Source organism: Ambystoma mexicanum, chromosome 4p (assembly GCF_040938575.1).
Source record: "Ambystoma mexicanum isolate Mex_15411 chromosome 4p, UKY_AmexF1_1, whole genome shotgun sequence".
Taxonomy (NCBI): Eukaryota; Metazoa; Chordata; class Amphibia; order Caudata; family Ambystomatidae; genus Ambystoma; species Ambystoma mexicanum.
In genome coordinates, this window is record NC_090927.1 from 245,264,797 (window position 1) to 245,289,845 (window position 25,049).

The following is a 25,049-nucleotide window of genomic DNA, read 5'->3' on the forward strand; positions in this document are numbered from 1 at the left end:
GTGGTGGGGAACATGAGTTGGACATGGGTGGGGGCCTGGTGGTTGGTGCACCTGGTGGCTGGGGGGTGGGGGTGCTGGGAGACATGGGTGGGGGCCTGCTGGCAGGTGCCCCACAGTGCTGGGGGGTGGGGGGGTGGGGAACATGAGTTGGACATGGGTGGGGGCCTGCTGGCAGGTGCCCCACAGTGCTGGGGGGTGGGGGGGGTGGGGAACATGAGTTGGACATGGGCGGGGGCCTGCTGGCAGGTGCCCCACAGTGCTGGGGGGTGGGGGTGGTGGGGAACATGATTTGGACATGGGTGGGGGCCTGGTGGTTGGTGCCCCTGGTGGCTGGGGGATGGGGGTGCTGGGAGACATGGGTGGGGGCCTGCTGGCAGGTGCCCCACAGTGCTGGGGGGTGGGGGGGGTGGGGAACATGAGTTGGACATGGGTGGGGGCCTGCTGGCAGGTGCCCCACAGTGCTGGGGGGTGGGGGTGGGCGGGAACATGAGTTGGACATGGGTGGGGGCCTGGTGGTTGGTGCCCCTAGTGGCTGGGGGGTGGGGGTGCTGGGAGACATGGGTGAGGGCCTGCTGGCAGGTGCCCCACAGTGCTGGGGGGTGGGGGGGTGGGGAACATGAGTTGGACATTGGTGGGGGCCTGCTGGCAGGTGCCCCACAGTGCTGGGGGGTGGGGGTGATAGGGGACATGAGTGGGGGCCTGGTGGGGGCTGGCCATGGTGGCTGGGGGGTGGGGGTGATAGGGGACATGAGTGGGGGCCTGGTGGGGGCTGGCCATGGTGGCTGGGGGGTGGGGGTGGTGGGAGACATGGGTGGGGGCCTGGTGGAGGCTGCCCCTGGTGACTGGGGGGGTGGGGGTGGTGGCAGACATGGGTGGGGGCCTGGTGGTTGGTGCCCCTGGTGGCTGGGGGTGCAGGGGGACATGCGTTGGTGGGCAGTAGTGCAAGTTGACATGTGGGTTGGCTGGGGGGCATGGCCATGGTGGATGGGGTGCCTGCAGGACATGTGCAGGGTAGGCCCCTGTGGTGTGAGCCACCTGCAGGTGCTGTGGAGGGTGTAGAGGGAACACCTGGGAGGGCCCACACGTGCAATTCACGTGTGGTGCTCCCTGCGCACCCCTGTAATACACGTACCCTGATGGAATCACGTGTCGAACTTCCCCCGCACCCCGAAATACACGTACCCTGATGGAATCGCGTGTGGAACTTCCCGCGCAACCTGAAATACACGTACCCTGATGGAATCGCGTGTGGAACTTCCCGCGCACCCCTGGAATACACGTACCCTGCTGGAATCGCGTGTGTAACTTCCCCTGCACCCTGAAATACACGTACCCTGCTGATATCGAGTGTGGAACTTCACGCGTACCCCGAAATACACGTACCCTGATGGAATCGTGTGTGGAACTTCCCGCGCACCCCAGAGATACGCGTACCCTGCTCGCACGGGCCCAATCGCGTGTGGAAATTCCTGCGCACCCCTGAAATACACGTACCCTGCTGGAATCGCGTGTGTAACTTCCCCTGCACCCTGTAATACACGTACCCTGCTGATATCGCATGTGGAACTTCACGCGCACCCCGAAATACACGTACCCTGATGGAATCGTGTGTGGAACTTCACGCGCACCCCGAAATACACGTACCCTGATGGAATCGCGTGTGGAACTTCCCGCGCACCCCTGAGATACGCGTACCCTGCTCGCACGGGCCCAATCGCGTGTGGAAATTCCCACGCACCCCTGAAATACACGTACCATGATGAAATCGCATGTGGAACTTCCCGCGCACCCCTGAAATACGCGTTCCCTGCTCGCACGGGGCCAATCGCGTGAGGTACTTCCCGCGCACCCCAGTGATACACGTAGCCCGCTTGCTGTGCTGGTGCAGGGTTGGCGCAGCCCTTTGTGCTGGATTGGGTATATTGATGGCTTTTCCCTGCGCGAGAGGCGTTCTTGGGGGCGTAACTGGCGCTGCTGCAAGGTCGCTGCACCTCTGTGCGCCACAGCTGGTTTTGGTGGCTGGAATCCATGACTACGCTGTGCGCGGAAATGGATTTTTGCGCACACGGCTGGCGCAGGGATTCGCACGCGCACACTGTGCGCCAGCCGCGTGCGCCACTTGTGCGCTGAATTCTATGAATTACCCCCCATATTATTAAGAAGTTAGAATCATGTTAGTATGGTTAATTATATTAGTTCATTAATCTTCAAATGTGTCTCTTGCAACATAGGCATTTCAGATGAAAAGAAAAAAGAAAATTGTGTGCATTTTGAATATGAAAAATAAAATGCGCTTTTAAATGAGAAAATGGTTTGCTTTTAACCTGTGTAGCCTGTCTTCATTTACATATCCATATGTTGCACTGGCAACACATAGCTTGAAGCAATTGCATCAAACCCATGCAGTGGCGCTGCATAAAAAAAATGCTCAATAACACATGTCTTGCTGTACCACATTGTAGCAATGCACCAAACCCATGCAGTGTTGCTGCATGAAAAAAATGCTATACATTGATCCTGTGTAGTGGCGCTGTACTCCAAAAACACACCAAACAATCCTACAGTTATACAGGTCACAGGTTTAAGAGTCTTGACCACTATAATACTCTCATTGAACTGTGGGGTTAGTCTCACAAGAATCTCAGGTATGTGGCATTTGTTAGTATTACGCACGATATACTGCAGTAGGGGTCTAACGTTAGTTGGGGGTCTGTTGGATGGGCCTCATAGCATGGTCAGCGGTCTGGCACATGAAAGGAATATCTTGCAGGGGCACAGGGTCAGGATGGCAGTAAGTTTCCATTGATGAGGGTGCGGGGGCAAGGACACGTTTGTGGAGATGAACAAGCTATGTGCTTAGTTCATGCTGGTTCACATGCAGGACAGTGATCTCAGAGGAAGGCTGATGTGATACATTTATTAGTTGTTGTAAATACCTCTGGCTTCAGCGTGAGGATGGTGCCGCAGAGATTTCCAGTCAGAGTGGGAACGAGGGTGGGGGCCGTGTGCTCTGAGCCTGGCTGCTGCTTGGAAAGGGAGAGAAGCATTTCGTACTATCGCAGTGAGGCCTGGTCACCAAGATGGAGTCGAAAGGGGGTACAAAAAATGGATGCCCTGTGTCCAGCTCAGTGGTCCCATCTACGCAAATGTCAACGAAAGTTAAATTTGCATAAGGGCAAGGGGCAAACCCACCACTGGAGGCACTTGGTCCAAGCTCTGTACTGGGAAGTGAAGGCAGAGAGGGGCCTACTGGTCCCTTGCTCCCACACATTCCCCCCTTTCGTTACATCTAAAGTAACAAATATTTTATTTTGTATTCTTTTCATTCTCCCTTCAGTAGTACTCAGCCTCCGCGACTGCTTTGTCCCACGCGGGGGTGCCTTTTATTGACATCCACGCCCTGCACACACTTCTTAGGCTATTCCCTCTTCTGGCATATTCGTCTGGTGTACACATTAAGTAGATCCCACCATCTCCATCTAAGTCCACCCATACCTCTCTGTACCATTGCAGCGCCGTTGGTTCCTTTATTGTTGTGTGGTGTAAATGATCAACCCTGTCCCCATATTGCCTGTAAATGGCTGTCATCCTGTATTGCGGTGTGGTGTATTCCCCTGTTTGTATTTGTGCATCTATCATGGTAGCTTCCGTTGTTGGTCGGCCCATTGTTACCATCATCATAGCTGAGGTAGGCATGCTTTTTTCACAACACCGGAGTCCCAGTTGGCACACACAGAAGAATAGGAGCACAAAGACGATGATGGGGATGAGTATTTTCATTGCCACGTTTACCCATGATGGTATCCAGCTGAACAGATTGTTGAACCATGTGCTTTCCTCTGCGCCTCCTTCTGTTCTCATCCTCTCTCCTAAATTGTGTACTGCTTTTATCACATGTGAGAGTGTCCCGTTATCAGCATCTTCAGTTGGCACGATCATGCAACAGGCCCCCCCAATTTTTTCGGCAAACACCACCGTCCATTGCCGTGAGGAGATCTAGAACATATCTGTTTTGCATTGTCATTAGGCGCAGTGCACGGAGCTCTATTTTTATAACGTTGAACCCTTCTTCAGTGTCGTTAGCCAGTTGGATGAGCGCCCAGCGCACCATTTGGCGTTTGTTCGTGCTTGGAGTCCCGGGACAAGAAGTGAGGTGAAAAATGTCTCTGCTGATGAAAAGAGCTTGTATTTCTGCGGGATCTCAGCAAGGAGTTTTTGGTGATTCGGATGAGACATAGTTGGAGGATCTTTTGCTCCGTGACAGTTTTCTCTTTAGTTCATCTTCTGACAAAAGTTTGTAAACTGGAGCATCTGTAATCATTAGTTTGGGTGCTGTCGATGGTTCAGCCAATTGCCCTGCTGCTGATATGCCAGCCGATTGCCCTGCTGCCGATACGCCAGCCTATTCTCCTTCTTTCCGTGTATATGACTCTCTGGTATTACCAACGGGGCTGTGTGGAGGGTGGCCAAGGCACATGTACCTTTCCATGCTGTCGGGAGGTGTAGATAGGCTTGTTTGCCACAAATCCAGTACATGTCCATGAGGGCAGCAGTGCCTTTCTTCATGTCAGGTACGATTACCGTCTTGTTGCATCCCTGTGTCTCCCCCATGTTCACTCTTCCTTCCCCATGGAAGCACAGTTCATGTGGTATCTCCTTCTGTATTTTGATAGGTTTTTGCAGGGCTGTGACCCATGTTAGCTTTGTGACATGTTGCGACCAGATGGGGGCACATACTTCTTTTATCCATTGGAAGGTGTTGTTGGATAGCCCTCGGAGCGCCTCTGCTTTACATTCGATAGTTTCCATGTGCCATTTATTTTCTGCATACCTCGCCCCCGTGATAACAAGAAACGGTTCCATAAGGAAAACTACTCCTTGGCGCTTGCTGGTGCATGTTCTCTCATTTTCCAGTTTTTCCATTGTGACGGTGTGCGCTTGGAAGGTGCTTTTTATCCTAAACAGAACCAGATGAATTAAACATTGGGCCTCCGGCAAGGGCACTTCCTGGGGTATTAACATTTTCGGTGTTCCTGATGCATGCGGAATAAGTGAACAGACGTAGCAGCTTTCATTTGTTGCCTGCTTCGCCGTGGCACTCATGTCCGAATACCATTTATTTGATTGATCATGGTGGCGGGGATCTTCTATTTCGTCTAGCCCCACGTCATGATAAATGTCGTATCTTTTCTCTCCCACCCCCCTTTTTCTTCTCTTTTTTCCTTTTTCCCCATTCGTTCTCACCTTTTTGTAATGTATTGGGAACATTTCATCCCAGGCTGTGTCATTGTTGTTCGAGGTGGCATGTATACACTCATTAGCAGCAGCAGCGTAATATGAGGTAGGGGGTATGGTTGTCTGTGTATATGTATTTGTGTAAGTTACATTGTTCGGCCAATAATAATCACCATCATATTCATTAAGTTCATAATCATTACTCATATTTATATTTGGAAGTAGCAAGGAGACACTTGTTGGGCCTGTTCTGGACGTTGTATTACAATTGTACCATTAGCTTTAATGTCATATGTTTCTTTCCACATCATCTTTACCCCAGTCCATATCAACTGTGACCCTTCTCGTATCAAGTTAGCCGCGCTCCCCCCCTTGTGCATGTCATTAACAAAAGATAGAAGGGTGTAGTACCAGGCCATAAAAAACAACATTACTGACAACAAAACTGCAGCGCATTTTAAAACACATTCAACATTACTGAATCTATTAGCCCTAATGGCATCCCTATTGCTATCTAACATTAACTGGTTCTCCGCGATTATTGTTCGTTGAGCCATGTGTCACCTGGAGGGGCGATACAAATGTGTTAAGTCACCACAGTATATACATGTATTTACATTTCTATTTCAACTTCATATTTAATCATCATTTGTATTCATGTTTGCTCATTTCTCCATTACACATTTATTTTTACTAGGGAGAGAAGGAAAGTGAAAGAGTGATGGAGAGAAGTGAGAAACAATAATCGAGAGAACGGAGAGAGAGAGAGAGAAAGATAGAGAGAGAGAGAGAGAGAGAGAGAGAGAGAGAGAGAGAGAGAGAGAGAAAATAAAAACACATGTAACTTTTTCCTTTTGCAGATACCTTTTCATCAGACATTCTAGGCACTACTTTTCAATTTGACTTGTAGTATTGCTAGCGTGTTCTTGTTCGCTCTGTGTGATTGCACTATTGTGCGCCCTTCTCACATCTGAGAGGTGTACCCAATATTTCAATCCTTTGACCTTCACCGCAGTGGGTGCACTATATATAACCTCGTGGCCGTGGAACCTGGGTGAATTCCATCTCCTCACAAAGCTCCTAACGTAGATTTGTGCTCCTGGCATCAGTGGCCCGCTTGGGCTGTCTGCAGCTGGCATGGTAGTATCAGTGGCTGCATCCTTAGTAAGTGGTGGTGCAATTTGTCACGCTATTCTGCGTACTGCGCGCGTCAGTTGGGTTAAGTATTCCTTAAATTCCTCTCCCAGCACTGTGGCAGCTCTGTGTGCGTCTGATGCTCTCCTAGTCGTGGAGAGCGGTGTGTGTATTCGCCTCCCAGTCACAATCTCATGGGGGCTCAGATGGTGGTCCTTGCATGGTTGCTTTCTGAGTTGAAACAGTGCTAGGGGTAAGCAATACACCCAATTCTTTTTCAGCTTATTACACAATTTTGATAGTTTACTCTTCAGTAATCTGTTGATCTTCTCCACCATCCCATTCGCCATCGGATGATAAATGGAACACAGTTTGTGTTTCACCCCCAAGAGTGACGTCACTTCCTTAAAAAGGTCATTCACAAAGTGTGTGCCGTTGTCTGATCTTATCACATCACATATTCCCCAATGAGAAAAGACCTCTCGCACCAGGAACTTTGCCACACACCTCACGTCTGGGTGGGGACATAGGCCCGCTTCCACCCACCATGAAAAGGGACCTACCACTACAATTAAATACCTTGCTCCGTTACATCGCTCTCCCTTGTCAGCGTAATCTATGTGTAGTTCTCTAAATGGTCCTACTGGTCATGGCAGGGTGTCACACAGTGTTCACAATGTCATTCCTGAATTGTATGTTTGGCATGTTGTGCATTCTATTACAAATTTTGACAAATGTTCCTGTAAATTGGGGACAAACCAATGTTCCTGGATGTCTGCAGCGATATGTTGTTTTGCTACTTGGGCTGGGAAGTGCAGCTGTTGGAACGCTACCTCTAGCAGTTCTTGCACCTCCTGTGGTGCTCTCCTTTGTAGTTCTATTATCTGCGCTATTGGTGTGTTGCTGTACGCCTCTTCCAATGGCTCTGTAATGGTTGATTTTACAACGCACTCAACTGTTGGTGTTGTATTGAAATACGAGGCCTCCTTCGCTGCTGCGTCGGCTGCCGCGTTTCCCAATGAGACTGCATCTGTGTTGTTGGTATTGGCTTGGCATTTCACCACTGCCACTACCGATGGTTCTGCTAATGCATCTATTAGTTCTGTCAATAGTGCGGTGTGCTGTACTGGTGAGCCATCCGCTCTTCTGAACCCCCTCCTATGCCAGCGGGATAGGCCTGAATGGACGGTGGTTGTTGTGTATGCTGAGTCTGAGTATGTTGTTACTGTGCATCCTTTGGCTGTATGCAGTGCCTCAATCAATGCAGTTAGTTCTGCTGCTTGTGCGGAGTAATGGGACGGGAGGCGCTTCTGGACAATTGTTTCATAGCCATCTTCCTCGATGCGTACTACGGCCATTCCTACATGCTTCTCAGGTTTATCGATGCTGACCCATCTATGAAATATATCTCTCCTTCCTTCAGGGCGTTTTCGCTCGCTTTGGGAATGTCATCGCCCTCCCCTTCATAGGTGGCGCAGTCTTGTTCTTGCATATCCTCTGTGGTGCATGGTTCTGTAATAAATGTTGCTGGGTTTACTGTTTTGCACCTGACAACGTGTACGTTGGGGCTCGAAATTATTATCTCATATGCTGTTGCTCTCTGTGTTGTTAATGTTGATTTTGACCTCTCAAGAATTGCAAATAAGGAGTGTTCTGCATATAGTGTTACCGAACATCTCATCACAATTGTGGCACTTTTTTCAATGGCGAAAGCTGCCGCAGGGAGGGACTGTTTGCACGTGTCCTTGCATCACTGCGTCTAATGTTCTGCTTTAATAGGCCAATGGTTTGTGTCCTAATGATGTTTTCTGTGTGAGCACTGCTGTCATCAGTGTTCCATTGCAGTGTGAAAATAAGAAAAATTTCCTCTCATAATCTGGGTTTGCGAATACTGGAGCATCTGCAATGAGGTCTTTTAATCTAAAGTACTGTGCCATCATGTCATGTGTCCATTTTATTGGGGCCCTACTCTTCTGTGCTTCTTTCAATGCTTGTAGCAATGGGTGTGTGTATGCTGCATAATCAAGGATCCATGCTCGGCAATAATTACATATACCGAGGAATTTTTGCATTTCTTTAACTGTTTTAGGTATGATCATGTTGCGTATAGCAGCTGCCCTGTCTGGGAGTATCCATTTCCCATCTTTTGATATTAGCTGTCCGAGGTATACAACGTCAGCCAGGCAGTATTGCAATTTTCCTTTGTCCACTTTATTCCCCTTGGCAGCCAACACGTTTAATAATGGTATGGAGTCTTCTCTGCACTTTTCTTATGTGGGGCTGCAGACGAGTAAATCATCTACGTATTGTATAATGGTGCTTTCTACATCTATGTTTCCAATATCTTCACGCAATACTCTGTTGAAAATGCTGGGGCTTTCACAATACCCCTGTGGGACTCTGCGATGTTCATACCTGTTGTTTCCTAGTGTGAATGCTGTCAGGTACTGCGAGCCTGGGTCAAGTGGTATGGAGAAGAAAGCATTCTTCAAATCCACTACAGTAAAACATGTAGATTCTTTGGGTATGCTGCACAGTATTGATGCCGGTTAGGCACAAATGGGAACTCTTTTTGGATGACGTCATTGAGTGGGTGTAGATCTTGGATCAACCTCCACGCCCCTCCCTTTGCTTTTTTGATCGGGAAGATAGCCGTGTTACAGGAGGAGTTTGATGGCACTATAATACCTTGTTTTAGAAGTGCACTTATTGTTTTTCTAATCCCTTCTTCTGCTTCTCTGGATATGGGGTATTGTTTCACTCATGGCGGTATGGCACCTGGTTTTAGTTTTATCTTTATTGGTGTCACCTCATGAGTAATCCTAAATCGTGGGGGCCTGTAGTCCAAATTTCAGGCGCCACCATGGCCATGTCTTCCTCAAATATTGTCGGCGGGGCATTAATACGAGCCATAAGTGGGTTGTGTACCTGTTACACTCACCTGGTTACCACAGGGGCGTCGATCGGACCCGGACAGCTGCGGTCTACACCAACGTGATGCGTAGTGCAGAGATGACAGTCTGGACTGGCCCGCCTAATCTTGTCTGCTGGACTCGTAGAAGTATTCTCCTGCAAGTGGAGAAAGGGATTTAGCCACTCGTAGACTTTAGTGATGGCCCCCCAACTGTTCTCGTTCTCCCCACTAATCACCTTCGATATCCCCTCTTGGTAACCTCACCTTATGCTTTTAAATGATGAGCTCTCCATCCTGCATGGCATGCAGGGGCGCGTAGATACCAGTTACTTCACTGGTTTGAAGGTACTGGAGGAGTTCCGGAGGAATATTGACTCCAGTGTCTATAAAGTTCAAAGAGTTCAATATGTCCGATGTTCACTCTTGTTCCATTCCCTCGTTAGGTTGCAGCTGGGTCCAAAAGAACATTGCCTGGAGGCAGCTGATGGCGTTCAGGTAAGAGTCTGTATTACCAAACACTGTCCGGTAAAAGTTGCATGAGTTTAACTTGCTGTTTTCTCTCCCTTTATAGGTGCAGCATAGAAAGATGTGGCGAATTAAAGGATAATACCTCCGGTGGTAAAGCAGGTAAGCCTATGGTGACAAGAGATTGTCTTCGTCGGTTTTCTCTGCACACCTTGTTATTCCTTTTGTTTTCCCCCCCAGGTGCTGGGTTTCGAAGAAGAAAATGATGGAGGCAGCGCCGAGGCGAAAGATGCGCTGGACTGGTGAGTGTAACGTGGCGTTGCTGCTGGCGAAGCGACGTTTGCTGAAATAATGTTCTTTCCAGGCTCGGAGCTGTGCTGGATCTGGAATCAGGTAAGGAATCAAATAGGCCGTGATCTAACCTCTTCTCCTTTCTTTTCCTTTTGTCTAGGAACTCCGGATTCGAGGCGGGCGTGGCAGAAGACTGGATGCTGACTTGCAGACACGGTGAGCGTTACGCTGCTGGATGCAGAATAACACGAAGCATGGGCTGCTGTTCGGGCGTGGTTTAAATAGCCTGCAAAGTAGTCCCAGGTAAGAAGTTCCCCAGAACCACACCCGAGTGAAAAATAGTCCCTGTAATAAAATAGTCCCATCCAGGCCTCATGTTGGCTTGGACTCATTTGCAGCATGGTCTGCATAAGGTAAGTAAAGTCTATGAGCCTGGCGCCTATGGCGCCAGGACTGATTTCTATGATAAGCCTGGCACCTAAGGCGCCAGGACTGAATCCAAACAGCCCCCAGCCGGGGCTGTTGGGGTTTTAATAAGTATCTGGATGCCTGCTCCCGACGCTGATGGACTCGATCAGGTTGCCCGGGGGTAGGCATCATGACAGTACCTCTCTGTACTAAATCATGATTTCACATGGTATGCTTATTTCCATTATTATCTCTCCGTCATCTTCGTTATCAGTGAATAATTCCTCATCAGTTATGTCTCTCAGCATTATGTTGGGGTCTATGCATAACACAGTTCTCCACTCACACCCATGCGCGTCCAATCCTATGACCATATTTCGTTTGCTTGATACCTGAACTGCCTCGATGTCTATGGACATGATCGTGCCTGGCACAACATCTGTGTGTGCAATTGGGCGGAACATGAAATCTGATGGTGTTCTCCATTCCTTTCTCGTTATCTCTGGTACCACTCGGGCTAATACTTTGATGCCATAAATAAACATGTCTATGTCAATGGGTATTCCTCGCACCACAACTTCATTCATCACTGTGCTAATCATCAACATTGCTCGTACTGGGCATACTCCTGGGGTGGAGCACACTATTCCCCGCTCAGTAAACTAAATGGTCATGTTCAATTTACTTAACAAATCTCTGCCCAGTAAATTGATTGGCGCGTCTTCGTGGTACAGTAAGGGTGCGCGCACGGTTTTTCCCCCTACCGTTATATCAAGATCTTTAGTGTAAGGAACTTTTAAAATAGCCCCAGAGAACCCCTGTGTTTCCAAATTCCTGCCTGAGAGCAGAAACCGCCCTTCCATAAGACATGATTTCTCTGCTCCCGAGTCTACCATGAAGATAAACTGTTTACTTCCTATCTCTGCCCCCACTAGTGGTTCCTCTTCTGCACGTAGGGTGGTGGATAGGACTGGACACGCAAGTGTTCCCTGTGGGCTGTCCTAGTCTGCATACCTTTCTTGCCCTGGTACTGAAAAGACATTGTCTCCGACCACTGTCACACCACGGAATGGCGCTGGTGCGCCATTTGCAGTCGTTGCAAAACAGTTACTATTTGCATTGCCTACAGCATTTTGTCTCACCATGGGTTGCTGTGCGCTGTGATGCGGTTGTGGGGGTGGCTGTCTTTGCTGCATTTGGGGTTCGTTATAGCACTGGTCTTGTTGTCTTCCCCCTCCCATTGGTAACCCATAGGGGCTACCTGGGTGTGGGCATCCCCATCCTTGTTCATTTTCCATGGGCTGTTGCCCTTGGAAATACTCTGAAGGCCGCATTCTGCAATCCCTCGAATAATGTACCCATCTCCCAGAGTTCCAACATGACCCTTGTGGTCCTCCTCTCATCCCCTGCCCACCAAATCATCTATTCCCCATACCCCCAAATCCTCCTCTCTGGCCACGGTACCCACCTCTTCCTCTTGCCGTTTTTTTTTGCCACTGTTGTCCGCTGTATGAATCCTCTCCTTTCCACGGTCCTTGTTCTCCTGCCGTCCGCAATGCTGCTATTGTCACTGGCCTACTTCCCGCTCCTACATTCCCCTCGTTTTCTCTATCTGCAGCTACGCTGGCGTTTACGGCGGCGACCTTCGCCAATTTGTTCTGCACCAGGCTCGCTTCGTCTGCCAGCCTTTTCTGTGCTATCTCCTTTTCCCTCTCTTTGATCCTCCGGCAGTGGTGTACAATTATACTCTGAATCTCAGGCCAACCCTTGGCTTCTATCCCAGCTATTTTATCCAAGGCCTTCTGTACCTCCTTCGAGAGTCCCTTTTTGATGATAAAATAGAACAAGGTAGTGGACTGATTCCATGCCGTGCCAGTTTCGCTTCTCCACAAATCTTGCACTCGTAGTATGAATTGCGTAGGATCCTCGTTTTCTTCCATTGTACACTGCATCACTAAATGTAAATCTGGAATGTTTGGAAACGTTCGCCGCAATGCGTCCCATACTTGCGCTCGAACGTTGTTGAACGGTGATCCGTCATGGCGGTCACAACTCATCGTCACTCCTGGGAATCCTGCCTTTTCCCATACTGCGTCTGCCTGATCGCCAACTGCCGATACTAACAAACTTTTTACATCGCCTATTGCTAATGGCACCCCTGCTGTGTGTTTTTCGAATGCGTGTATCCATTTCCCAGCTCCTCCCGATAGTGGGGGGAGAACTTTCAACAAGTTATTTTTATCCATTTGGGCCCATGGAATGTAGTGTGGCCTACCTGCCCCCTTGTGTATCAGCGGCATCTGTAACTTATGTTTCTTTCCTGTTTTACTTACCGTCCCTTTCTTTACCTTGCTTACCAACATATTCCCTGTTCGCTGTCTTAATCTACCCTGCCATCGTAGGGGTGATCGCGGTTCCATGTCATCGAAATGATGCGGCAGTGGGGACCCTACGGCCGCCACTCCTTCTTCATATTCGTCTAGATCACTCCACACCTCTTCTATCTCTGTTTCTTGTTCGTAATTCTCCTCCTGTCCTTCCCCTTGCTGACTTTCTGGGGTGGATGGACGTATAATCTTCACTGGTTTGTCATTTTGATGAAACAGGAACTCTCCTATTGCCATTATTTTTCTCGCCCTTTTGGTATGTGTGTCACCTGTGATGATATCGATTGTGTCGGGTTTGAGATTGCTGGCGCCATCTCCCCTGCTGTGTTTATTGAAGGTGTGAGATCTGCCGTAGACAATGGTGGTATCTCCCCTCCCCCTGGCAGCATTTGTCCTCTGTCGCACAATGCTCTCAGCCGTGTTATTTCCATCTGCGGATGTGCTAGCTGGCGGTCTAACACTCCGGTTAAGTGTGCTAAATTTACGGGGGGTGCAATTGTTGGGCCATACAAACCTCCTTTATCATAGGGCGGTGGTGCTGTAGCTACCGCTCCGTTTGAGGGTATGGGGGTGAGACATGCCGGTATGTATAGAGGCTCGCTGTACCCTACTGCTGGCTGGTCTTGACATTAAGGGATATATTTTAGTTGTGTCACCTTCAGTTGTAGTGGTTTTGCACTCGCCCTTTGGCATTCCGCTTGCCTCTTCCTGCGTTTTCGGGATTTCACTCGTTCTTTCTTTACCTACCTCTGCTGTGGGTGTAACTTCCTCGAACATTCTCCACAGGTCCATTACTTCTCTTCTATTTTGTAACTGTTTCCCCTTATATCTTGCTAACAAGTGTGTGGACACTAAATCCTACACCCGTTTATCGAATGACCCACCTTCTGGCCAAATCGGCGTCACACTATCTCCTTTTATCTCCGTCAACCATTGATTGTGGTACTTTTGTATCTTTTCACTGTACAGCGGAAGGTGTTGACAAATATGGGCTAGTGGTGTTATTCCCCCCTTGATGATGGTTTTCCTTGTGCCTGTGTGTATGGTTGAATCTCAGTCTCCTTCTAATCACCCCTCCACCCACTCGTTCTTCCTTCTAGATCAACAATATATTACGGGTCTTTCAATTACTGATAGTTTCTACGTGCACATATATCTATCAACACACTAATGTGATTATCGCCTTTCCAAATTCAACAGTTCACTTTTGCATGTATACAATTTTATCAACAAATCAATTGCAATACCTTGATATTCTTAAAAATAGACGGAACATGAAAAACATATAACACATATCATGCACATGCACTACCTGCGCGCTTTTATTTCCCCTTTGTTCCCGTTACCACTCCGTCCCATTTCACCTATTCTCCTCATTCACTCCCCCTCTTACACCTTCTTACTCGTTCCCAAGAATTCTCACTTACACGGAAAAAGAATATTCTAAATAACTACTCCGAGTCTACTTAATATATGAGACTCCTACTATTTTCTCTTTATCTTCACTTATTTATTGTGCACTGGACGAGACAATGCTACGCGGCGCCGCCTTCTACCCCGTTCGGGCTAGGATACCTCTTCTCTTCTTCTCTTCACTTCTCACAAAACCTAATGGCCATATAAAGGACAGATCAGAAAAGCCTCATCATCACTCACACAGACCCTACTCTTCCCTATAACCCATTACCACCTTTTCCCCTGTTCCCTCCTATTTCCCCCTTACCTTTCCTTGGTAACCTTCGCCACCGGCACTCAAGTGTTCAGCCAGGTGATCCGAGGGTCACCTTTCGCGGCCCGATCCCAGTTGGGTCCGCACCCCAACCAAGCCGTGGCCCGCCTCGGCGAGCAGCTTTTCAGTCGGGTGTTCGTCAACCGGGAACCCTTGACCCTTTCTTGTAGTGCGCACAAGCTGGTCGGCCGCAGAGGCGATGGTTTTTCTGGGGGGCGTCCCGGATCTCACCGCACGGCGCAGGCCTCGAGGCACCTCTCCAAATCACGTTGCAGGGGGTCACCAAATGTTTGTGCCCTCCCTGTCTCACACGTGCAAGAAAATAAAAACAGACACTCCCCGGACAGGGAATAAGGCAAAAGAGAGCAGGTTGCGAGAGTTCAAGGAAATGTTTATCTAGATCTCTGAGAGCGCTCTGACAAAGTTAAAGTTCCATCACATTATATAGGCACATTGTCATATCTAACATATGATGCTACGTTGGACCCGGATTGGTCAACCAGGGTGGTCTTTTAGGTGTGGGCATCATCTCTTCCTCCTGGTTGGTTGCTTGGTTGGCGGGTGGATGGACGTCAGATATCTGTGCTCCGAATGGGTGAAGGTCAGGTCGCCGTGAAGCAGGGTGGTCACTATCTAAGCTAATGAATACATTCTAAATAATGCATGCACTAAATAATGGTTGATCAAAAGACCCTCAGAAGTTTATCATGTCATTATACAAATCACACAGGTGTCTATATCATCTATAACATTTGGGTTATACAGGTCACAGGTTTAAGAGTCTTGACCACTATAATACTCTCATTGAACTGTGGGGTTAGTCTCACAAGAATCTCAGGTATGTGGCATTTGTTAGTATTAGGCACGATATACAGCAGTAGGGGTCTAACATTAGTTGGGGGTCTGTTGGATGGGCCTCATAGCATGGTCAGCGGTCTGGCACATGAAAGGAATATCTTGCAGGGGTACAGGGACAGGTTGGCAGTAAGTTTTCATTGGTGAGGCGGCGGGGGAAAGGGCACATTTGTGGAGTTGAACGAGCTATGTGCTTAGTTCATCCTGGCTCACATGCAGGACAGTGATCTCAGAGGAAGGCTGATGTGATACATTTACTAGTTGTTGCAAATATCTCCGGCTTCAGCGTGAGAATGGTGCCACAGAGTTTTCCAGTCAGAGTGGGAACGAGGGTGGGGGCTGTGTGCTCTGAGCCTGGCTGCTGCGGGGAAAGAGAGAGAAGCATTTCGTACTATCGCAGTGAGGTCTGGTCACCAAGATGGAGTCGAAAGGGGGTACAAAAAATGGATGCCCTGTGTCCAGCTCAGTGGTCCCATCTACGCGAATGTCAACGAAAGTTAAATTCGCATAAGGGCAAGGGGCGAACCCACCACTGGAGGAACTTGGTCCAAGCTCTGTACTGGGAAGTGAAGGCAGAGAGGGGCCTACTGGCCCCTTGCTCCCACACAGTATCCAACAAAGGCTCTGAGAGTACCACAGAGTGTGAGGGTTCTCTATAGCACACTACTATGCTCCAAAAGTCCCAATGAATGGGTAAATATAGTATTTGCACTTAGAGAAAATTGTGGAACTCCTTTCAATCAGAATGCTTGCACGGAAGTCAATAACTATTCCAAATATTCTGACTCATAGCAGACAGGGAAACAACAGAAAGAATTGCTCTGGATTCAAGAAACAGAAATACATTTTCATAACATGATCCCTATTTATTATATATTGACTCTTTGGGGTGCCTTTTTGTTTTTTTTCTTTTTACTTCACTCTCAACGGGGAAGGCGGCATACAATTTAATGCAAAAACCTGAAAGCTAAATCTTAGAATAATGCTGTTCTAGAACTGTGATACACATTGCACTTACTCAGTTTGTAAATGCTGTTTTACCCAGAGAGACAAATTTAGTTCATTATCATACATGTTGATCATGGGTTAAGTCTGGTTTGATCATACATTCTGAAAATATTGTTTTATGGTATAAGGTACAGATTGTCCTTTTCTTTTATTAAGCAAGTCAAAATTACTACTTTGTATTTTAGTATATTTTTATACTCGCAATCTTACGCAATGTTTATTGAAATTATGTATGTAAAATGAATTGAAATTTGAAAGGTTGAATTATTCAGCCAAACAAATAAAAAAATGTTTAAAAAAATAAAATAATGCTGTCATGTTCATATAGCGAAACGGAGCATATTAACGTTACACCTATAGCATTCTCATGCCAATACTGTTCCACCCACGTCAATCAAAAGTATAATTCAATTCTTGCCATATAAAGACAACATTGTTATTTAAACTGCACTTGGGGCCTGATTCACAGTAGCGTTTTATAATGGCGCAATCCCATTGGAAAATGTTCTGTGAATCAGGCACTTGATCTAACACATCTTTTATATCTACTATAATACTATGCAAATAATGGTGATTGCCGACATTTAAATGGACTCTCTGCAATACCATCCGCAACTTGTCAAAAAACGTCTCCAACGGTGGGGGTGGATCCTGAACAGTGAAAAAAGAGCACTTCTTAAATGTGCTCTTCCGTCAGGATTTGTACTGAACAGACTAAATGTACAGCCGAATTATCTAGTTAAATGTCCATCCCGCCAACATCGAGACCAATTTTTGCAAATGCGGTTAAATGCGCTACAAACAAACGAATGAGATGGCTAAGAAAAAATCCAGATCTAAAAAACGACTTATGCAGACATTGTAAAAAAGATACGGAATTGCTTTACCATCTGATCACACACTGCGATGCAATTTCAAGTCAAAGGACCTTTTATCTAGGTTTTTGTATTCCAATAAATGGAAATAGTGAGGAATGGTGGTCGCGTGTGACTTCAAGTCACAATATGAAAATAACATGTGCGATAATTGACTTTTTAGATGTAATTCTGAAAGAATGAAAGAAGACTCAAATGTAAGTTCTTGGAAATCAAGAACCAAATTGTTTTAGGAAACCCTTTTAGTTATTGATGGACGTGATCACACAGAGATTCTGTGATAAAAGTTTGTACAAACTAAAGATCACAATAAAATAAAAAAAATAAAAATAATACTATGCAACGGTTTCACTATCGCAATCCTAAGCCACATGCTGCTATTGCCACTATTTGTTAATAGTTGGTAGAAATCAGGAGGTGTCATTATCCCTTGACATAATGACGTTTCCCCATTTTACGGCGCCTAGGCTTGGATGCAGGCCATTACTTGGTGGGCCATCATTATCCTGAGATAGATGTAATGTAGTGTCCCTTTAAGAGGGGCGTGGTGAAGGCTCAAGAGACACGGATCATCACTGTGTCATGCAAGTTAATAAAAGGGGCCGCTGCAGGCACGTGTGGCACTGCAGTGGAGACGTAGTTAGCGGCAACTCCTGGCTCCTCTGTTCCTTGTGTCGTGTCTGACTGTGCATTGCTGTAGCTGCCTGGGCCTGTGTGATCACAGTGCCCAGGCTCTGTGTGCTGGGTGCCCCCAGTGCTACATACATAGCGGGTGATCCCGCGACCTGAGGGTGCTCCCTTCTGTGTCATTCACAGCGTGCCCGCTGTATACCCAGGTGCCCCGGAGCAATACATAACAATAACGACCCTCTTTCAGTCCATAAGGCTAACGTCCCACGCTTGTTTGTATGTGATACTTGTTTTTCAAATATTCTCATCTACATGCATCTTTTTCAGCATGCGAATGTGGGGAGAATCTGTTCATGTCAAGTTATATTGCACATTGGGACGAATGTATTCAAGAGTGGTTTGATGAAGAGCAGAACTACACTTACGGAATAGGTCCAGCACATGAAGGAGCAATGATTGGCCATTATACTCAGGTATGAAATACATTCATGATTATTTTAACTGACTACATGTGGATATTTATATTAGCGGCATTATGCGGAAAGTAGCATGTCAGAAACCTTAATCGCCGTGTTCATCTTGCATTGCATGCCAGAGATTAACCTCCACACCAAAAGCGATCTAAGTTCCGACCAGGGTTGTGCAGCAGAGACTAGTGCTGTACCTGATGGAGGGTTCTGGAAAGAGTTGATTCTCTGTGCTTTGAAAACAATATGTACATATATGTTTCTCATATTGTGCTTCATGCTGTAGTCCAGCCTCTAAGCACCGTACTGGGACTGGCTACCAAACACATGCTGCTCAGTGCAGTCTTGTTTCCAAGACCAGGGCATTGCCCCTGAGCTATACTTAGTGCAAGAGAAACCACTACACCGAAGAATAAGGCAGAATTATTACTGAAAAGCAAAACTCCTCTGGGTCCAGCTCTTACAGCAGCTTTGAACCAATTATGTCTACCCTTGTATGTATAATAAACATTAGATGTTATCAATACTATCCCTGCAGAGTTTTATCACTACAACAATTATTTACACCTGCAATGTAGTGTCTTTTGTACTCAGCAGTAGAACCATATTTATTTGATTTGATTTTGATTTTGAGGAATTTATATCACGCTTTTGACGGACCAAGCCATATAGTGGCACAGCTGACATCAAAAAGACCAGAGAGAGATTGCATGAATAGATTGAAACCATCCTCAGAAACACACAGGATTCATAACAGACAGAATGATAGAAGTGTTATCTAAACAGGAAAGTTTTTAGGGCCTTGTGAAACTGCTAGAGCGAGTCAAGAGTCCTAATCATTCTGGGAATGCTGTTCCAAAGTCTTGGGGCGAAAAAAGCAAATCTTCTGCCCCCCCCCCTTTGATACAAAAGTGGATGAAGGGATGATCAACAGAAGTTGATCCTGTGAGCGTACTCATCTAGAGGGCTGATAATGTCTAATCTTTCCCTTCAGGTAATTTTGGGCCAAGGCATTCAGACATTTAAAAACTAGGCATGCCACTTTATGCTTAATGCAGTCTCCTACCGCCAGCCTATGGAGTGCTTGATGGGAAGGGGATACATGGGCCATTTTACTGAGTCTGCGGACCAGTCTGGCTGGCACATTCTGGGCCTTCTGAAGGCTCTGGAGTTGTTTTGCTGGAATGCCCATCAATAGACTATTACAATAGTCCAGGTGGGCATTGGTAAGAGCTCCCACTACCAAAGCGTGATCTTCTTCTGGGATATAAAGAAGAACCTGGCAGAGGAGTCTCAACGAGTACAAAATTTATTTTACCTTGGCTCCAACCTGACTTTCACAATCCAAGTTCTCCTGCCAGATGCAGCCGAGGTTCTTTACTTTCAAAGCAAATTTCAACTCTACCCCCAAGAGATTAGGAATTGGCTGTTTTTTTAAAAGATGTGTGTAGATGGTCAGGGCTGAACAGAATAAAATCTGTTTTGGAGGCATTCAGTTGAAGTTGATTGAGGGCCATCCACTCATTAATCTCTTGAAGGCACTTACTAATCCTAGCAAAGGTTTCTTCAACGTTGCCAATTGTGATGACGATCTGATTATCATCGGCAATGGATTGATAACTCACCCCATGACGTCCCAGAATCTTCATCAAAGGTTGAAGATACAGATTGAAAAGAAGCAGCGACAGGGAAGACCCCTGCGGGATACCATGTTAGAGAGAATTCTCATAAATGTGCTAATTCCCTTCACCTTAGAGACCCCCAGCAACTTTGCTGGATTTTGAGGACATGATTTTTTTTACCTGGAAAGAGTGTGAGCCTTTTTTCCCACTCTTTCATGTATTTTGATGTGTGTTTTACACCTGTGTTCTTTCATTATGGAGTTTTAGACAACTCCATAGGTATCGTCTTTTCATGTGTGTTAAACGGCACGTTCAGTGCAGTGACACAGGGATGTCTTTTAGACTTCCCAATGTTTTAAATACCTTCTCTGGGATAAACTACTGTCTCCCAGAGAATGTTAAGTGAAATTGGGCCTCATCACGACCCTGGCGCTAAGTGAAAAACGATGGCGGTAAATGGTTACCGCCATCTTTTTCCGCCAGGTCCGATCATGACATGTGACCGTTAACTACGATGCCATTAGCGGCATCGTAGTCAACGCTGCCGCTAACTGCGCCAAGGGTGCGCGCCCGCGTCCGCCCACACCGTACTTAGCGCCATGGCGGAAAGTTACGCAAATGCCGACCCAAGCGGACATGCACCTAACGCCATCACCCAGCCCGTTAAGTACCTTACCACCATGGTGCTAACAACGCCATCGCGAACCAACCGTAAAGGGCCATGTTAAGTGAATGCAGCTGCCACAGGTGCACTGAAACAGCACAGGTGAAGGCAATACAGACTCAGGAAGTACAAAAAGAGCCCACCCCACCCCTTCCCACACCCAGACACACTCCACAATGATACCAATTCGAATGGCAATGTTGGGGCTGGAGGACCTGATAGCAATGCATGTGCTACAACAGCAACAACAACAACAACTACTACAACAACAACAACTACAACAACAACAACAACAACAACAACAACAGGCAGCACAGAGGAGACGCAGGAGGAGAAGGAGGGCAAGGCAGGCCCAGCAAGCCCCACCTGCACAGCCAGTGCCACCACGCAGGCAGCCCCCAATCCCACGCATCAGAGCCAATCCATTCAACCTCACTGCTGAGCAGATCCACACCCTGTACCGTTTGGACCGGGACACCATCACCACCATCGTAGACATGACACACAACGACATCGTCAGCATGATAGAAAGTCCAACCGCCATCCCCCCCCCTACTGAAGGTAGTGGCTGTACTCCACTTCCTGGCCACAGGCAGCTACCAGCACACAGTGGGGCACCTGCATGGCATTTCACAACCATTATTCTCGCAAACACTCATCCAAGTGCTCGATGCCCTCCTCAAGCACACAGACAACCACATCTCATTACCACTGACTGCACAGGAGATAGCTAACACCAAAGTGGGTTTCCATGCACTAGCCGGCATACCCGGTTGCATTGGTGCCATCGACTGCACCCATGTGGAATTGGTGGTTCCACGTGCCGTGGAGGTACCGTACCGCAACCGGAAACAGTTCCACTCAATCAACGTGCAAATGGTCTGTGACTCCAACAAGATCATCACACATTGTTGTGCCCGATTCCCCGGATCAACCCATGATTCCATGGTCCTGAGGAACTCCACAATACCACGCTACATGGAGCAACATGCAGGCCCAAGATCCTGGCTACTCGGTGAGTCCAATGTAATGGAAGTGGGCAGGTGAATGACGTACCGATGCATACTCCACCTGGCTGAAAGGGGGGGGGGATGCATACTCCACCTGGCTGAAAGGGGGGGGGATGCATACTCCACCTGGATGAAAGGGGGGGGGATGCATACTCCACCTGGCTGAAAGGGGGGGGGTGCATACTCCACCTGGATGAAAGTGGGGGGGGGGATGCATACTCCACCTGGCTGTGAGTAACACGGAGATCGGAGACAGAGGATGGGCACTTACAATGCACACAACCCCTCTGCATACATTGGGTGATGGCATGCAAAACAGGCCATGGAAGCCATGAGCATATACAGGTAGCATTGTGTGAATAAATTAGGTCATGTAGATGTGAGCCAAATTAACAGTTGGAAGCAAGCCATGATGGAACATCATGTTCCTGATCAGACAACATGACTGACACATACATTCTCGCCTACATACAGGTGATGCAGGCTATCCCCTGAAGAGTTGGCTCCTTACACCAGTCCGGAACCCGCAGAACCAGCACGAGGAGGACTTCAACCGTGCACATACACGTACTCGTGTGGTCATAGAGCAGACATTCGGCCTATTGAAGGCACGGTTCCGAAGCCTCAGTAGGTCTGGTGGGGCACTCCTGTATGGCCATGAGAAGGTGGCAAAGATCGTCATGGCATGTGTAATGCTACACAATATGTGCGTCAGGCAGAATGTGCCCCTTCCCCCTGACGCAGAACTACAACCACCTGACGATGAGGATGAGGAGGGAGCAGATGGGGACGGCACCCCATGGAGGAGGCGATGCACAGGAGGGGCATGCAATGCGCCAAACTATCATCGACCACTGCTTCTAGCACACATGGCTGGTGTGTGTCATATGGTGACTGCACTTGGGGCACTGTGTGGCACCGGGACATGCACACTGTGGACTGTACACCAATAAAGCACACATGCGCAAAGAAAAATTCAACACACTCTGGGTTTTTTTTCAAGTAAAAGTGTATTCAAGACATGGAACGTCGTGACCCACCACCTCCCACCTCCCCCCTGCACACACCCCCCCCCCAACTCCCCCCTTAACTCCCCCACACACCTCCCCGCCACCCCCCTGCACACCCCCCCCCACTCCCCCCTTAACTCCCCAACACACCTCCCCGCCACCCCCCTGCACACCCCAACACACCCACTCCCCCCTCCACCCCCCCCCCCCTGGAATCCCAACAAAGGTGTGAGTTAGTCTGTGCAGCAGTGTCAGAAGTAGGATCCCTACACTGTCCGGCCACTATTGGCAGCCCCCTCCACTGGCCCCCGGGGCACCCCTGCCTGTGCTGCGGAGGTTCCTCCCCGATCGGCGGATGGGGCTGCTCGGTGTCGAGCTGGCAACCGAGGAGGATCCTGCCTGCTCATTTGGACGCATGTCCCGAATTGTCTGCACAAGGTCAGTGATGGCGTGCCGCACAGCAGCTAGTTCCGCGCAGATGTCCTTTGTGGACGACTCTATAGCGGCCTTCACTGTCTCCGCACATTTCTCCATTGCTGCACTTGACCCCCCACATTCTGCAACATGTTCTTCGGGCAGCGAGGAAAGTTGCTGCTGCCGGGTGGCAATCGCCTCCAGGGAATGGTTGGTATTCTGGCCCATGGCTAATGGCAGTGGTATTCCCATTGGGCTGATCACCCCCTGCAGCGGGGATGGAGTGGCTGGCCAATCGTCATCCTCTGGCTGACCCTGTGTGGCATCCGCATGCGGGCTGCTTAGGGACAGGTAGGGGGAATGAGGGTGGCCTGTGGGGCTTCTGACATCACTCTCCTCAAAGATCCCTGCTTCGCTATCGGAGGAGGCAGCAATAGCAGCAGTTTCCCCAATAGTGCTGCTTGCAGCAGAGGCTGTGCCTTCTGTGGGCATGATTTGTGTGATGTCTGCTGCTGCTGCTGCTGCTTCTGTACTGCCTGCTGGGGTGGCTGTCTGTGCCCTGTCCTGCTTCCCTTGCATGGATTTTGGCTGCTGTGGGGTTTTCCTCGGGACGGCAGAGGTGGAGGGTTGTGGTGTTAGCACAGTTGTCCTGGCCCTCTTGGTGGGTGTGGAGGCAGTGGTGTCCTCTTCCTCAAGGTCGGAATTTGAGCCTGTGGTGGGACAAAGGAGGGAGAGTGTTATTGATGGGTCTGCGGACATTGGCCGGGCATTGTGGCGACTGGCATCTTATCAGTTAGTACATGTGGCACATTTCATGCAGGGGAAAAAAGTTGTCTCCCTTTTGTGTGGAAGTAGCATGGAGGTATGTGGGTGCCTGCAGTTAGGGTGTGCATACTGCATGTGTACAGGGTGCAGATCGGATGTATCTGTGGGCAGTCTCCTGCTGATGTGTTGCATTTACACTATGGGCCAACATTGTACTTCACATGAATGGACTTCGGTGAGATTTGCATGCCTTGATCTGAGCCACCTACCTGCATCGCCCGATGTCGGGGCTCCTCTCTCCATTCCTCCTACTCCTTCAATGCTCTGCATTCCGATTGTGGAGGCACAGATTTCCTCCCATGGCTGCAATTTAATAGGGGACTCCGATCCTCCCCCAGTTGCCATTGCCTGGTTCATGTTAGCTGATAGTATGCTCCTGACTCTGAGCCGGAGATCGTCCCACCGCTTGCGGCACTGTCTGACATTGCGGGGTGTTGTTCCCACGGCACTGACCCGCTGAGCTACCAGTGCCCATATGGCCTTCTTCTTGGATATGGCCGGTCTTGTCATTTGGTTGGAGAATACCACTGCAGCGTTCTCCTGGAGGGTCTCCGCTAGCATGGTAAGCTCCTCTCTGGAGAAGCGGTCTTGCCGCTGGCGGTCACAGGCTTTTTTCACCACTTTAGGCATTTTCCTGCAGGTAGAAGGTAGAAGCCGGTATTTGCGGGGTCTCAGGCTCGGATGTCCAGTGGTTGCGGAGGATGGCAATGGATTGTGTTTTTAAAGATGGCCGCCGTGCTCTTTCCCGTTCCGCCGCGGTGACGCTACTTCCGGTTCCGCTTATCTACGGTCAACGCTAATTGCGGTGACCGCTAACTACGGTCACCGCTATGTACGGTGGTCGGGGTGGCGGTGGTGCACCTTGCGCCGCATACGATGCCGGTAGGTGCCGTTTTGGGGGCATTACCGCCATGGCGCAGTTTACATTTCCGCCATGGCGTAATGCTCGTGCGCGATGGGTCGTAATGTGGCGCACTTTACGCCATCGTCCCACGGCGTTAACGCTCATTACGCCATGGCGGTAATGACGGCGGATTACCGCCAGGGTCGTAATGAGGCCCATTGACTTTACTAGTCTTTCCAAATTCCTGTACCCAGCACACACC

General features: G+C 48.6%; 1 protein-coding gene across 1 annotated transcript in view; it reads left to right on the plus strand.

Moving 5' to 3' along the window:
- The window catches only part of LOC138452816 (cysteine-rich venom protein VAR11-like), a 196,651-nt gene that overhangs the window by 15,794 nt on the left and 155,808 nt on the right, over nt 1-25,049 (plus strand). Inside the window, exons 2-3 of the mRNA XM_069605157.1 lie at nt 9,855-9,910; nt 18,259-18,404. Of these exons, the coding sequence (XP_069461258.1) occupies nt 9,855-9,910; nt 18,259-18,404 (202 nt within the window). The remainder of the gene's footprint in view (nt 1-9,854; nt 9,911-18,258; nt 18,405-25,049) is intronic.